The sequence below is a fragment of the Mytilus trossulus genome, chromosome 6 (genome assembly GCF_036588685.1).
Source record: "Mytilus trossulus isolate FHL-02 chromosome 6, PNRI_Mtr1.1.1.hap1, whole genome shotgun sequence".
NCBI lineage: Eukaryota > Metazoa > Mollusca > Bivalvia > Mytilida > Mytilidae > Mytilus > Mytilus trossulus.
Window position 1 is genome coordinate 49,646,735 of NC_086378.1, and position 17,253 is coordinate 49,663,987.

Genomic DNA, 17,253 nt, shown 5'->3' on the forward strand with positions numbered 1-17,253 from the left:
ACGGTATTCTTTTAGGAATCGGTTCAAATAATTCGAAAAGTACAATTGGTAACGCAATGCATATGTTATGTTAAATAGGCTATTTGGAAAATTCGTTATAAATGCAAATTATATAAAAATTAAACGGAATATGCAGTCCATACAGGCTTTGTTGAAGTTCCATTTTAAATATGAATACACTTGCTTTGCTAAGATGTAGCGTAGATATGCCCCAAAAAATGAAATATTTATCGAAAAAATATAGGAAAATATACTGTGTTCTACTGCTTTTAACTAAAGGTGCGTTCTACAAAATGATATATTCCAAAAACCTTATTGTATCTTAGAAAAAAACGTAGTAAACAAAATAATATTTTTACAAACAGAAATATTTGTAAAGTAATATATATTTGAATCTATGTTTGTGCATGTTATGTAATCATGTCAATCACATACATCATACGTTCTTATACATAAGTACTCACCCCATGTGAACATAACAATGAAAGTAACTTGGAGGACTGAATTTCACATTTATAACTTTTACTTTTCACATAGTTTTGATTATACTACATTATTTGTACAAATATACTGCAGCTGTGCTATTTGAGCAGTCAAATTGCACTAACCGTATATTCATATGTGATATACAGTCACTGTGACCGTATATCACATTGTTTATGACGTTGACAATGTGTTGCCGTAGAGTTTTATTTATGATGTCAATAAAACATACATGTTCGCGGAAATTTAACGTCGTCCGCTTCAAATTAAGAAATGATGTTTTAGAACAGTTTTAAGAGTTGCAGTGTATAAAGAATAACCATACATTGTCTCGAAATATCAATCTGCTATTTGTACTCGGCTCGAAACAGGTAGAAATGCTCGGCACAGCCTCGCTTTCTACCTGTTTCTAAGCCTTGTACAAATAACATTGATATTTCGAGAAAATGTATGGTTTTTCTATATTGATTTATTTTTTATCCAAAAGGATTAACTAAGGCCGTGTTCACATTGATCTAAATTCGGTGTTGTGTTAGTGTAACTCACACGTAAACTAAACACAATGGCGTTCCCATTGATAAAACTCAATGTTTACATGTAGTTTAAATCGTGTTTTACCTACACACAGTCAATAGTCAATGTAAGCCTTGTGTAGGTTAAGTGTACACAAAACTAGGCATTTAGGACATTAGTTTTATCGTGTATATATTTAAGGAGGAAACTATTTTTGAGTAAAATTGATATTTTTGATAATTATTAGTTGTCTAAATTTAACAGATTTTTTTTGGTTAAACAAATTTAACGTACTTTATTAACCCCTAATCAAGACTCAAAGCAGCATCATTGCCGAACCCATAAGGCAGCAACCAATTGATTTTCGGGGGAGGGGCTAGCGCTATTATAGTCGAGTATCAAACATAAAGGCAAGGGGGTGGGGGTGTTGAGCTATGGATTTTGTTTTGGAAACAAAAAATGTTTCGAACAGGATATTCGTGTCTAGTTGAATAATGAATTCAAATTGGACACCCAATGTATAGTTTTCGTCAACATTAATTTTAAAATAAAATGTGACATAAATTCATGAACATTTACAGTGAGACAAGGTCAATTTTGGAACTTTTAGTTATTACAACTAAGCAAACTAATGTCGTCATCACGTGAAATACATGAAAACTAAAAATTCATATTATGTCAGTACATGTAGTATATATGTATGGTGTGTGATAGTCCAATAAGGAAAACGCTTTTTAAACCTTGTGATTATATATATGCTATAAATAGATACTGAAAATACGTCTAGTAATATATATATCCTGAAGATAAAAATAGTCGATCAATAACTGAATACAGAGTCTACACTATTCATCGAACAAGGAAGTTTGTCTCTGTTAGTGCAATTGTCCCTGGATGTAAAATTTAATTAAGTTTCATATTTAAAGAATGCTAAAATGCAATCAAAATTAAATGCGTCAAAAACCTACGAGGAAACAAATAATCTTGGGATTTGTTTAAAGAAACCATTCAACATTTCTTACGCTACAGTGGGAGCTCGAATAAGGTCATATTCAAATTGGACAAAGACATCTCCGAAACCAGTAGTTCTAGCGGATGCAGGTTTCTATCATACTGGCACAGAGGACGTGGTTCAGTGCTTTTTTTGTGGATTAAAACTCCGATCATGGGATGTGTTCGATGACCCCTGGGTAGAACACGCAAGACACGGAAAACATTGCCCCCATGTTAGGAATGTAAAAGGAAACGACTTTAGTAAAAGACTAAATGATCACATTGAAGAAGATGGAACTCCGACAAAACAAGAAACCAAACGAAGTCTGTATTCAGATGATTTGATCTATACAACAGCAGCTAAGGCTTTGCTCAGTATGGGATGTTACAGGGACCAGGATATAAAAGACTCTATCAAACTATTTGTTGAGAAAAATGATACGCTGGATTTCTCTGCCTCGGATATTTTGAAAATTCTACAAAATAGATCGGTGTAATCTAAGTATACTAGTACACTAATTGAGTATAGTGGCTGGTATACCATGTGTTGCATTATAATTGTCAGAATGTATATTCATATAGACGATCTATTTAAAACAATATAAGCATTAACTAATTAACTTTTACAGTGATTGATTGTTGGTTACATGAGTTGTAGTAAAGTGTATGTAACATGTATAGAGCGAAGAACGGTATAAAAACCTAAACGAAGCGGCGAAGTGAATGAAACGACATAACAGAATATGGAATCTATATTTTTATGAAGTGAACTTTCAAAATTGCATAATTGCTTTAGTGCGTGCTACTCGTGTTCTAAAAATAAAGTGAAGTGTTTTAATCAGTGGCGGATCCAGGAATTTTCATAAGTGGGGGCCCACTGACTGACCTAAGAGGGGGCCCGTTCCAGTCACGCTTCAGTGATTCCCTATATAAGCAACCAATTTTTTTCCCAAAAAGGGGGGGAGGGGGCCCGGGCCCCCTGGCCCCCCTAAATCCGCCTCTGTTAATCACCATTTTTAAACGGCACACATATATAACTTTATTAATACAGTAATTTTTAGATTAATTTCGTCAAATCGAAAACATGGTTAATGGCAAGAGTATCTCTGCAATCGTTTTCAAACATGTGTTTGTTCTCAATTTATGCGAGTGTGTTCAGAATAAAAGGTAGAAAAAAGAACAGAAAAGGGGGCTGCAATATGAGAAGTAGAGAACAATAGGTCAAAAATAGATATAAAGAATTAAAGTATACAAAATTGATGACCCCCAAATCGATATCCTCGTATATTTTTTTTAACGAATAAGATATATCTAGGAAAAACACGATGCAAGAATTTGCTTCTTATTTTTTTTTATTTTAGAAACCTAACGCTTAACTTGAACAAAGATTAAAATACTAAGTAATGATGGTTATTATTGGATCTTACTTTTTATATAATTTTTAATCTTATGTTACATTCTGCGTTGTGATATGATTTATTGAATAAAATTTGTCAACACTATAATTGTATCCTTGATGTTCATAAATAGCCACGAAAAGTTTCTGTGCTTTTCCCGTATAAATCTCAGTTAGCAAAACGTTTTAATGCTATATACGTATTGACAATTGCTATTATTTTGAATGTTACTCAGTCACCGTTAAGAACTTTAAACATTATACTTTCCGATTCAATGAATTTCAAAGAAAATATGTATTTTATTTCGTTTGACATAGGGTTTTTCCGGTTTGCTATTTGTAGTAATTATTTATAGATGGGAACTAGTATAACTAGTTCAGATACTGGTTTTGTAACAGTATGTACTATTTATAAATTTGATGTTTGGTGCATAAGGCACGAGGAAAGTTTTTTCGGTTTTTACTATATAAAGTTTGGCATTTAAATGTATAAGTATCGAAGGTGCTCGCAGTTATGTCGAATTGAAGTTGGTCATATAGGTATATGTGCAGTTGCTGCTATGTTTATTGTACGTACAGGCGTTGGAGGTATTAGCTGAGGAAAAAGAAATAATGCGAAAAAGGAACAATATTATGTGTCTTGTATTTATATATTGTTTCAATCGAAGAAATATGTACAATAAAAGTAAAATAAAATATTGTATCCTAAGAAAAAATAAGATGTTACTGCGAGCAACTAATTCTATATCTGTACGTATGTGTTTGTCTTGTTTATAGCCTATTGAATTTAGAGATTAAAATACTTTTAATTCGGACGAGCAGGGCGATGAAGAATTTAAAGATTTTGTTCCTTTTTTATATATGTTTACCACCAGGAATATTTCTTTCCGCGTTCCCAAGGGGTACAATCAAAATCACGTGATGGATATACACACACCGGAAGTAACAGTCGAGCAGACCGCTTGAAAGGTAAGTAGTCGTATTTACTTGTTTATATCAATAAAATTTAATAAATAAGGTAGTGCACCGAATGTCGGATACTATCTAGTTTTGAAATACACAATTTTCCTTGCTGGAAAGCGTGCAGTTAATGCTAACACTTCGACATAGATAAATTTCGAAAATTTGGAACTGTGTCGAAGTGTTTGCAATAACTGCACGCTTTCTAGCAAAAACAATTGTGTATTTTAAAACTACATACTATCCGACGTTCGGTGTGCCAACTTATTAATCAAAATTTAAATGATATAAACAAGAAAATGCAACTACTAACCTTTCATGCGGCGAGTTCCACTGTAACATCCGGTGTGTGTATACCCATCACGTGATTTTGATTGTACCCCTTGGTTCCGTTTCGTGTTATATTAAAATAATTATGTTTGACTTCTTTTTGTTACATTCAAACTATATGAGTACTCTTACGGTTTTATGGAAAGGTACGAAAATTATTATAATATCAACGAAAAAACATCTCATTAGAGAAACAGTTTTTACATTGACTTATGAAAGTCCTTATGATCTATATTGCTTGGTCTCTTGTGGAGAGTTGTCTTATTAGCAAAACTACCACATCTTCTTTTTTTTTTCTCTTAATGGTCTGAAACTACGAACATCTATAATACTACGGGACGACATAAAAAATCAATGAATAATAAAAAAAAAACTTAATTCAAATAGTTTGGGGGTTACAAGTTTTGTTTAATTGGCACCAATTTTCCCCAAAAAAAAGTTAAGAGGGAGTGTAGGGGTCAGTGAAAATACTATATGAATTAAGTTTCTTTATCCTACATTAAACTTTTGATGCCTTCCCTAAGACCCTTTTCTTAAGTGAATCGTTATGAATTTCGGTTCTGTATAACACGTGTTATTGGCCGTCATGGTAAACTGTTTAAAGATATTTCTATATAACTTAGCTACTGTTCGTTTGCACGTTGTCCTATTTTGTTGCACATCAAAAAGGAGTAGGACCGATTTTGGCCTCAAATTTCAGGCTCATCTGACGAAAGATTTTGACCACCATTTAAACATTTAAACACTCAAGTGTCTATTTCATTTGAATCAATTAGTTTATGTGAAAGATTTTAACTGATTTAGTGATTAAAAACGATCAAATTCAAGCTCAAATATGAAAAATCTTCCAAATATGCCGAAAAATGTCACTTTTCGGATGGTTTTTGTCAAAAATGTATGTGACCGCATCCGTGTTCAGCCTCAACCTTTTTATATGTTATCTTTTATCATAAAATACAACCTACATTTCAATATTAAGGATGAACACGAATGCGGCCATTTTCGTCTTACACGAAAACCGTCTAATATTTAACTAAAGTGATGGAAATGTGAAGAGTTCAGTAATTTAGCTTTACTCAATGATGTTAGTACTTGATATATGTACACCGTATTGTCAAAAACAGCCCATATTCATGTAGCAGAAGCATTCTACTGTCCAATAAATAACTAAAAGTTTACATTTTAACAATTTTGTAAAACTGCTATATTTTGAGGCCTACATTTTGTACTCCTTTACAAACGGTTCTTTTATTAAAATTGGTATTTTTTTATATAAATGTTTCAGTATAACAGTATAGACATTTCCTGTTCATGTTTTGTATCATGTTTTGTATCATGAATGGATTTCCCATATCTCTTGTTTTTGTTACTCAGCAATTTGTAACTTACTACATGTATACAAGTATATGAAAAGATACAGTGATATGTTAAATGTTTTATGCAAAATCGTTTTGATAGTCTGTGCTTGAGTCGATTTTCTGATAATATTAAACTCATCCACAATCCGAACTCGGTGTTTTTTTTACTTTCGCGTTTACATACACCTCACTTTGTGTTAACTTTGTAATCATTTGTAGTCTTCCGTCGTTCGTAGTTTCTTTCGAAATCTTCTAAATAAATTAAAACCAATCTTTGTCTTCAATCTGCAAGTCATGTGTAGGTTATCATTGACCTTGACAATATTTTTAAGGGAGACGGATTTATATAAGTTTTTTCTTGTTTCCGAATCCCTGTATGTATTTCATATTGTATAATTATATTTTGTGCACTTTTTGAAATAAAATTTTTTCTTTGTTGTTTCCTTTATAAATTTACATAATTTTTAATGCCAAGGCAAATTGACAAATATCTGAATGAAAGAGCCAGTATCTTCAGCAACTGTGATTGTCGTTTGTTGCTGTACATAATATTTGTTTTTCGATTATTATCTTGTACTGAAATCAACCCTTTATCATTTTTTGTTTGAACTGCTTAACAATTGTCTTTAACGAAGCCCAAAAAAGATTAACGGTGCATTATAGAAACATAGAAGCTGGTTGCAAAGGTTGACGACAAGATCTATTTTATAACTTGAGTATGGCCTAATACTATTAACCTGAAATAAATTCCCTTGACACGAAAGATCTACATGTTGCCTTGGTTTTTTTTGTAGTTTTTTTTTGCTCTTTGGTTGGGTTTTTGTCTCATTGACAATTCAATTCTTGTTCTTATCATAGATATAACTGCATGTAAAAATAAGAATATGTAGTGTGATAGACAATCTGACAAAGTCTTTCCAGGGACCAACAAGCGTTAGCAACCTATAGGTCCCCGTATGGCCTTCGACCATTAGCAAAATACACACTTTATAGAATGAAAGCTCCAAGAGGTCTTGGCATGAAAAAAGAGAAGAAAAAAATAGGGATACCACATGAAAATTGGACAATGGTCCGCCATATTACTTTAGTCAACTCACTTAGTTGAAATTAAAGACCTGTCGAATTTTACTCGTATACTCATATGGTCCGACCGTACGCGTATGACGGGTATGGTCATGCGCGTATGGTCCAAATACTAATAAGCTCCGGAACATAATTTATTTGCGATCACAAAAGGTACGAAGACGTCCATTTCTATGTAAATTGGGTCGATTTTAATATAAATAAGATGAATGCGTTTCTGTTGCCAAATGTTTTTCACAAGTATAGTAGCAGTATGGCAGAACAGTTTAAGTTTCCTATATACCTAAATGATACATTTTGCCAATACAATAACGTAAATGCATGCAAATTTCACAAGGTTTAGTCCAAATAGGTTTCTTACTATCCAATAACTTTCAAGTACGAAAAAGACGGGGCAGAAGTATATATGTTTCGTATTTGCACAACTTATGAAAGTGGATAATGCATTCGTTCTAAAATAAAATTAGACTAGATAAAAGTTAAAAAGATGACATAATTCGAATTGTTAAATCGCTTTGACATCCGAAAAAGATAATCAATCAATACATGCATTGCAACTTTTAAAGCCAGTACAGTCATTCTTTTTTTCTGAAAGAACATGGCTTTGTGATATCATATGCAAATTGATTGTCGGAACATAACAACAACACATTCAAGTAAAGGACGTTTAATTAATCAATATAAATTAAAACACAAATTCCTGATTAATATTTCGAATTATTTTATATAGGCGTTGAGAACCTTTGGTGACCCCACGGTTTAAATGCGTCGTGAGCAATGGGCGTTATAGACGAACGTTCACCTAATCTGTCCCAGTCAATGGGATATCAAAGTACGCCAATCAACACCCACAGCCACACTGTTATGAATTCGATTCTAGTAACTGTAGTTAGTTGTATGTGCATCTAAAACTCATAATTCGCTAAAACTGGCTATACAGCTTGTTTTCGATAGATGCATAAAGTTTTATTAGAAAATTCCAAATACAATTTTCTTTAATCAAAGTGTACTATCATTGATACATTTGTACATCCATTGACCACTTCTTAAATGATCAGTTACATGTCGAATTAGACTATTTACCGAGTTTGTTATAACATAAGCATCTTTTTCATATTTTTTTTAGCCAGGTGTTGTCAGTTTATTTTCGATTTATCTCGACCTTCTGGTATCAACAAACATTCTTGGTAAGATATATTACTTAAGTTTATGCTAGTGACATTGCAGACCATGCTTTTCCATAAAAAAAAGTTAACACTGCGTCAGCGAACTTTGGAAGGGTTTATCATATCTTTGCATTTATGTTTTACAATGCACACAAAAAGACAAAAGAAAAATAATGCATGTTTTACTCTTTAAACTTCACCACCTCAGTTTGACATACATTTGTACCACCAATTAATGCGAAGTGTATACGTAATTATACTACACAATGGATTTTTTTTTAAATTTCACATACGAATTCTGCTTGTAAAATTACACCAGAAAATGAAATAAAAAAAGGGGGTAACCGTTTTCGTTTTTGAGATACGAGCCGTTGAAATTAACTACATGATACACCAAAATTGCAAAGGATATATAGGAAAAATCATAAAAATTAGCTGATATTTTTACATTATCAAGATTTCTTTTTTTGTTGGACAATGGATTTTTTAATTAAACATGAAAGACGAATCCATTGGTGCAAAGAAAGTCCTTAGCAACCGTATAAGTTTTTACGTATACTTCGCCTTAATTATTGACTGGTTAAATATTTTGCAATTAACCTATTAAAAATAGACACACATTTAAAGTTTCGACATGGTTTGAATAGTTTCAGGAACCAGTTTGGGTTTGAGAATAACAAACGGCAAACCAGTTTAGGTTCAAAACTAGTTTCAAACTGGTTCTCATTAACAAATGTAAAGTTTAACAAACTAAAACTGGTTTTGCACTTACAAATACGCCTTTAGCATGATATCAGTAACTTTCAAAGAAGTATTTATTGGTGAATGTAATTATTTAAACAAATATTATAAATGATAAATAACAAAAATACCGAACTCCTAGGAAAATTCAAACAGTAAGTCCTTTATGGAATGGCAAAGTTAAAAGCTCAATTTAACACGCCAAACGAACGGAAAACAACGGTCATGTTTCTGCCTTGGTACAGGCGGCATTAAAAAGTAAAATTACAAAAATACTGAACTCTGAAGATTGTAAACTGCTGGAGTTTTAGATGATAAATCATGACATGCAGGTTATAAATCTTTCCAATTGTAGAAATTATATTAATAGTGAACATATAAAAATCAGCTTAGGAGAACAAGTTCGGAGGCCAATACCTAGCAGAAATACATAAATTAATCAGTCCAAACCTCTAAAGAAGATATGTATGATATGATACCCGATCTTATTGAATCCCTGAGGTCAATGAAACTTTTAGAAGATTTCAAATCTACCTTTATTGCTATACTAAACTGACACCTGTTCAACAATATAGCCTTCCATCTACTCCTAGATATTGGCATTTTTTTCTCACGATCAACAACACATCACACTAGAAATAGTGAAGAGACCATACCTTTTTGGAGAACAATTCAGAAATTATTTAAAGGAAAGGATATTCTTTTTTTTCCGCGGCTACACAGGCCAAGGACTCATCAGTTAACAATCTCATAAAGCTAGAAGAATGTTAGATAAATTATGTCGTACCGTCAGATCCCGTTTTATTCCGGGAATATTTTCTAAAAATCTAACGGAAAATCCGTGACACTCTGGTTTGCCTGTTTCTCTTTTTTAGTTTGAAGCATAATGTTATTGTATAAATCTATGTAATAATTAAGGGGTTTGATAGTGTTTATTGTCCTCTAAGTGTTGAACTTGTTAATCTGACAATTTTGAAAAAAAAGTTACCCACATCCGAAATTTTGAGCAATAGTCGGTATCTCAGGGACAAAGAACTATTACTATTACAAGTCAATAGGTATATAATATTATATATATAATATATATATATAGTTGTATTAGTCTGGAATTTAAAATTATCATGATTATTATAACGGTACTGTTCAAGCTATTTTTAGTTATACCGGACAGCCGATTCTTAATATGTAGGAAAAAAAATAGTAATCGAAGTACTTATCTGTTTTTATTTCTCCGCTCCTGTATTGAATAGATGAAATTATAAATTTTGGTCATATCTTATAGAAGAGATGTGTCGTTTAAATATGCCTGTACCAAGTCAGGAATATGACACTTATCCATTCTTTTTTTATGTGTTTTGTCATTTTATTTTGGCATGTTATTAGGGAATTTCTGATTTGATTTACTCGGAGTTCAGTATTTTTGTGATCTTACTTTTTGTCACTTTCAATTGAAACAAGGATTTTCCTTAGTGTCTGGCTTCAATGGCTATATTTTTTTCTTTAGGCTGTGTTTTAAAGTGTTTTAAGAAAAGCAAGACGAAATTTTATTTTTAACTGCTCCAAGTTGGTCTGTCATATGTTTCTCTGCGTACAATGTGATACTCTTTTTTTCCAGATTGGGGACAATTTCAGCTTAGTTTTTGGCGTTTGCGCGCTAACTAGCGGGTACGTGATGGTCCCTGCTAAATTTATTAGATATTAGATAGGTTATTCTCATAACACCATGCAATTGCAAATGTAACAGAGGAATTAAAAACTGCAAACACAGCCTATTTAGACCTTAAGTAATTTTGAGCTTGAATTGTCGTTTGAACACAGTCTAATTCTTATCGTTGTCTAAGGGCTGTACAAATTACTATCATGCCATTCCGTTTGTGTTTCATAACAGGATGTGTGCAAGCTGTTTCAAGGATGTTTTTACCCCTCTAGGTATTATAGTTTGCGGTCAAACCACTTTAAGGAAACGGCTAATCGGCGAAAAAAGTTATTTGAACACCTATAGTTGTTAATTTCTGTGCCATTTTGGTCTCTTGTGGAGGGTTGTCTCGTTGGTAAACATACCCCATCTTCTTTTGCCATATTTGAATGTTTGCAGTTTAATTTTAATAGATTTTAATAATGATAGTTAATAAACAAAATGAATGTGTTTTAATTAATACAAAAATCAAAATCAAGTCAATTTGAATGAACTAATATATTAAAAGACGTTTACAAAAACTATAATAACTATTTTACTGGCCCATCGACATCCTTATGAGAGGTTAATTTACAAATAAAACAATGGGATACCATTGACGACGTCGCCGTCATAATTACGTCGATTCTACCGCATCAAAATAAAAAGGAAAACATACGACGCTTTCCCGTCATATTCATTTCTTGCTTTGCAAAAGTCGGACGTGTCTACAACAGCATCTACAATGATTTTGGACATCCTATCCAGATACTCGTCTCCTGCTTATTTGTGCCAATATACAAGAAGACCAGAATTGAAATGTTGCATAGCTTTTTCTACAGAAGCGAAGAAATTCATTTCATTGGTAAGTAACAGTTTTTGATACTTACACGAGTGTTTGATATGCGTTCAGTGGCGGATCAAGGGGAGGGTTCCGGGGGTTGTTACCCCCTTTTTTGGACGATAACGCATGCCTTTGAATAGGGACATATAGTTGGACCTTTTGTCCTGGGTTGGGAAGCCCCCTAGCTGGATCCGCCCCTGGTGTCCTTTATTTCTTTATTCTTTTTTTATCCGTGTTTTCTTCATTTTTTTAATTTATTTTCCTCTGTATTCTTTATATTATACCAATTATTTTCCATTTGTATTTATTTTGCTCTCCACGCTTTTTGTCTATTATCCTGTTTTCTGTATCCAGTTTGCCTATTATTCTATACCATCCAGATTCTCTTACACGACTTGTGTCTTAGTGCGGACATACGATGATACTAGAATTTGTATTGTTATGAAAAACACCTATGCACATGGTAATAGAAAATGCATGGCTGCATTTGTCTATACAGCTAGAAAGAAGTTCAAATTTCAAACTAGCAATAAATAAAAATAATTTTTCATTTAACGGGATCATGGGGATAGACAAATGTGACAAACCTATCATTGTTCGCTTTTCAACATATTCCGATTGCTAAATCTTTAATTACCCGGTTGCTCTTTTGCCTTACTTCTAAAAAAAAATGTGAGCTTTTAATGTAAGTTATGTATTTCTGTTTCAATCTGGTACCCCATCTCTTTAAACAAAAAAGATGCATGATGCAATATATCAATTTCTTCAATATGATGTCAAAGTATTACTATTCTTTCTTTTAGGTCTCAAAAGAAAGTAGTATTACACCAAACAGTAATATCATCTCTAACCTAGCTTGGTCTAAAGTCTCATCACATGCCTTTTCTGCTTCCACTTCAACCTCTGATCTTGTATCCTTCGCTAGCACTTCTACAATAACTTCTGATCTTTCATATTCCGTGGAAAAATCTACCTCAACCTCTGATCTTTCATTTACCAACAACAGCTCTACTTCAACTTCTGATCTTTTGTATACCAACGACAACTCTACTTCAACTTCTGATCTTTTATATACCAACGACAACTCTTCTTCAACTTCTGATCTTTTATATACAAACGAAAGCTCTACTTCAACTTCTGATCTTTTGAATACCAACGAAAGCTCTACTTCAACTTCTGATCTTTTATATTCCAACGAAAGCTCTACTTCAACTCCTGATCTCTTATATTCCAACGAAAGCTCTACTTCAACTTCTGATCTTTTGTATACCAACTCTACTTCAACTTCTGATCTTTTTTATTCCAACGACGTTTGTACTTCAACTTTTGATCTTTCATGCAGCAACCACAGTTTTACGTCAACCTCTGAACTATGCAAGCACATTGGTACCAGTACTTCAACTAACCTAATTACTACTTTCTGTCGAGATGTGCATACATGTATGTCACCTACTCCTATTGATCCAACTTCTATGAAACGATTTTCCAATGGAGTCACCAGGGCACATACACCATCACCTGTTATATTTAGTTCTGATACACCAATTTCGAAAGCAGCAACATATTTAACCAGTAAAAAGCTTGATAATAGCAGTAATGTTTTATCTCAGATTGATGGTGCCTTCTTAGATACAAGTCCAAGACCATCAAAGACGGCACTTATCGTTTCCCCAGGGATATTTTCTCCGCCCCCTTCCTTATATATATGTCGAATGGAGGAGTCAAGAAAACAAACACATTATTTAGTATGCCCTTTTACAGGGTCGCCTATTCAAGATATAAGACTTCAGGACATTGCATTCACGAAAGTTGGAACCAGAGATGATCAGTATAAATGTTTAGGTACAGGTATAACGTCAGCTGTCTTTGAAGGACGAGTTGTTATAAACAATTCTTTTGAAAGCGTCGCTGTCAAACTTTTCAAAGAACCGTTTGACAACCTAGAAGGGATATCTGCGGAAGCAGGGCTTCTAAAAATGTTAGAAACGACAGGAATTACGCCAAAGCTGTTCGGTATATTACAAAGAACCGCGGAAGGAAACCACCCGGGGATTGTCCAAGAGTTGGTGCAGAACTCAATAACCCTGCATCAACTTATTGTCGGACAATCTCATTTTATTACCAAACAAAAATGGTACAATATTGCATACCAACTAGCATTTGGTTTAAAATCTATAAATGAAAAAGGTGTTTTGATTAACGATTTAAAGTCAGACAATATTTTAGTAAATATTAACTCGGAGGACTGTCGTATAACTTTTATTGACATGGGCCATGCTAGTTTTATGCACGGAAAGAGATTTCCGATGACCACAGAAGAAGCTAGTATTTACACCCATCTCGCACCGGAAATAGCTAGTGGTGAGGAAACATCAGAATCGTCCGAAATATTTGCGCTGGGTTGGATTTTCAAAAGTATACCTTTAAAAGAACTCTCATTTATTTCTCATAAATGTTTATCAAAATTTCCTCTACTTAGACCTTCTGTTTATGATATACTGAATTTTGTCGAAGAAATAATGTGACTTTTACTTTTGTCATTTTATATGTTATTGTTATTTACTGCATTGTTTTTCTTTAATTTATAGTTGTTATTATTTGTTTTTTTACTTGCTTAATCGCTAGTATTTCAATTTTGAAAACAATAAAATAGGCATCCACCATTTTCATCTTTGGGGAGTGTGTTTTTTCTATGGTCAACCGAATTATGTTCAACTTTTTATCAATTAAAAATTAGATTTTTAAATCAATGTTGATTTAACCTTTTTACATAATTAAATAAATGAAGAAACACAGTACAAGTATTAAAGTTGTAACTACATCTCTTAAATCTCTTCTTTTTTTTTTTATTAATAAGAAATTTGAATTTTATTTTGGTAACAATTTCTAATCCCCAATAAAAGATGAATATTTGGTGCCTGGTAGCTATTTATCTCTGTGTCTGTGTTATATTTCTAACTGAAACCGTTTGACGGACATATGAGACACGTTCAAAAGACAGTTATTTAACATCATTAAGCAAAATAATTGCTTTTCCATATAAAAGTGTATAAATACGAGTATACTCACACTTTAAAAAGAATGTCATGCCGTGTAAGGAACGACATCAAAAGATCAATGTAAGATAAAAAAAATAATAGTTTGGGGGGAAAGGAGGGGTTCAACATTGCTGCATGTTTTGTTAATCCAAAATCGATTTTACATGTATCCATATAGGTAAATCAATTTTTCCCAAATTAAGTTAAGAGGGTTTTTTTTTTGGGGGGGGGGGGGGGGGGGGGGGGGGGTCAGTGAAAAAACAATGTGAATTAAGTTTTTTTTTTTTTATCATACATTGAACTTTTGATGTCGTCCCTTAATATAAATACAATAAACATGTCAATTTTGATCTCGTACGAAAAAGAGGCGAAGATACATAAAGCACACTCAACTCATTTGTGGAAAATAAAATATAACTGACAATGTCTAAATGTGCCATTGCAAAAATGATAGGACTTTTAGCCATTTGGTTACACAGCGAAAGTGAAGCACCATATTATAGTATACTACACACAGTACATCGGAAAGTAGAAAGTTTCTTTTAGAGGGAGATATAAGCAGGCAAAATCGAGGGAATTGTGCAAATGATGATACAAGCATGAAAATTACCACAAAGCATCATTGTTATATACTTTTTAAGAAACAACTGCTACCCATTAAAAAAAACATTTTTTCAAGATGGCCACGGCCTTTTTCTAAAATGGCTGTTTTTACAGTTTGAAAATACTATTTTTTTCTAGAAAACGTTAACTTTCTTTGACCTTCTTTTAGTAAAAAACAGCTATCAAGTTTGGTAGCTACTTTCCTTACATGTGAAAAATTTACTAGAAATGAATATTTGACATATCAAGGGTTTGCGCATGCGCGAAAATGTATCAAAATTCTACAAAAAAAACATTTAAACTTAGATTTTACTATAAAATTAGTGTTTTAAGATTTTCAATGATCTTATAATTTAGTTTGATAACATTTTTCAATGTTATGATACACATGATTTGATAATTTTGCGCATGCGCAAACTATTTATAGACATAAAGAGCGATTTTTATGCGCTACCAGGGCACACTGGTATAAATAGTAGTTTATCTTATTACTCTAAAAATCGAGGCTCTTCTAGAGCTGTTCAAATAAGTGTAACATCTATATGATACCACTGTATGAAAACAAGCCCATTCAGTTGCAATGATCTGGTATTCGATAGATAAAGTTAAAATTGTGGTTTATACGGGAGAAACATCAATAATAACGACCGATCAGCCAATTTTGGTACTGTTTATTCAGTTGGAATGGCCTGATTTGTACGGAGATGATAAGTTTATCGCCATGTGAGTTGGATTGCACATTGAAATGACTTGTTATAAAATTCTGGGTGATATATTACGTAATAGTGGATGGACATATGTCCTCACAAAAACCAATATTGCAACACCTATATAGCTAGAACGCCAGATTCGTTGTATGTATGTTCAAATATACCTAGGACTAGACACGCGCATCAGATAATTGTATTTATTATACTTCACGTTAAAATGCCATATTTTGATTGGCTAAGACGTGGGTGTCAATTTACTCTATCACATGGCTGAGCGGGTGACAATTTTTTTGAATGTTACCCTCTCGTCTAGACCAATCAGAAATCGATAATTCAAAGAACAATGAATTGAATTTTCATCAAGGAATTAAATACAATGCTGAAGTTCTTCGTTTTGGCTCAGATTTTATTATCGACTGTTAAAATAAATAAAATAAAACATCTTGCTTGACTTTTTTTTTTCTAATGCCGTAACGTTGTTATGAACGTGACGTCATAGAAAATACTTTTAAAATAAGAGTAATCTGTAAAAGCCAATAATGATAGGACATTCAGTATAATAAATTAAATAACACATAGCTGAGAGGGTGATAGAGCAGATTGGAACCCCTCGAAAAGGCATTGTCAACCTTGGCTTCGCCGCGGTTGACAATGTTTTCACGGGGTACCAATCTGCTCTATCACCCTCTCAACTATGTGTTATTTATATAGTGTTTTGCTTGAATTGTATATATCGGTTGAAGAACGCTAAACACAGAAATTATAATCATGTCATGACTCTGTGACGTTCAATGATTTTATAGACTGGTGTAAGGAAATATAGTAATCTAGACCACAGTTTAATTCCTGGCGTTCAATTATAAAATTAGAACTTCTTGTGAATTTGGTAGTATGCTCATTTCATGAGTCAAATTTTGTACAAACAGTCCATATACATCATGATACCGTATTTATCTAGGTCTAGATCTTGATCGTATCAATTAATCTCAATCGTTACCGAACTTCTCCGAGATATGGATTCCCTTCTTTAATATCACTCACAGGTGGCAATTGATTTTAAAAATGATAATTTCACTGTTCGTAAGACCAGCAAATATTTTTCTAATAGCACAATTGATCAGGCAAAAAAACAGAATAATGCAATTTTGAAGGGCGATGTTGTTGTCAAAGGGTTTACCGAAGATCCCCTTTAGACATATGAATGGTAGCTGCACCAGAAGTCAGTAGGCTATCAGATGATTTTGAAAAATCAAGTGGTATTCTATAACAGAGGAACCACTTAATGAACACTCTACAAAAACACAAAAGAATTTCTTTAAAAAGATCAAAGGCAAACAATGCAAAACGAAGGAGAACCGGT

The 17,253-nt window shown here is 32.9% G+C and overlaps 2 protein-coding genes across 2 annotated transcripts; both read left to right on the forward strand.

The window, feature by feature from the left end:
• Window positions 1–1,931: 1,931 nt before the first annotated feature.
• On the forward strand, window positions 1,932–2,486 carry LOC134722772 (baculoviral IAP repeat-containing protein 3-like). Its single transcript, XM_063586399.1, has one exon. It carries the CDS (start codon window positions 1,932–1,934, stop codon window positions 2,484–2,486), a length of 555 nt encoding a protein of 184 aa, XP_063442469.1.
• Window positions 2,487–12,893: 10,407 nt separating this feature from the next.
• LOC134723500 (uncharacterized) lies at window positions 12,894–14,294 on the forward strand. Its single transcript, XM_063587095.1, has one exon. It carries the CDS (start codon window positions 12,985–12,987, stop codon window positions 14,065–14,067), a length of 1,083 nt encoding a protein of 360 aa, XP_063443165.1. The 5' UTR covers window positions 12,894–12,984; the 3' UTR covers window positions 14,068–14,294.
• Window positions 14,295–17,253: the final 2,959 nt, after the last annotated feature.

Bases quoted from the DNA above. Each gene is read 5' to 3' on its own strand.
- LOC134723500 (XM_063587095.1), top strand. From the start codon at position 12,985: ATGTCACCTACTCCTATTGATCCAACTTCTATGAAACGATTTTCCAAT.
- LOC134722772 (XM_063586399.1), top strand. From the start codon at position 1,932: ATGCAATCAAAATTAAATGCGTCAAAAACCTACGAGGAAACAAATAAT.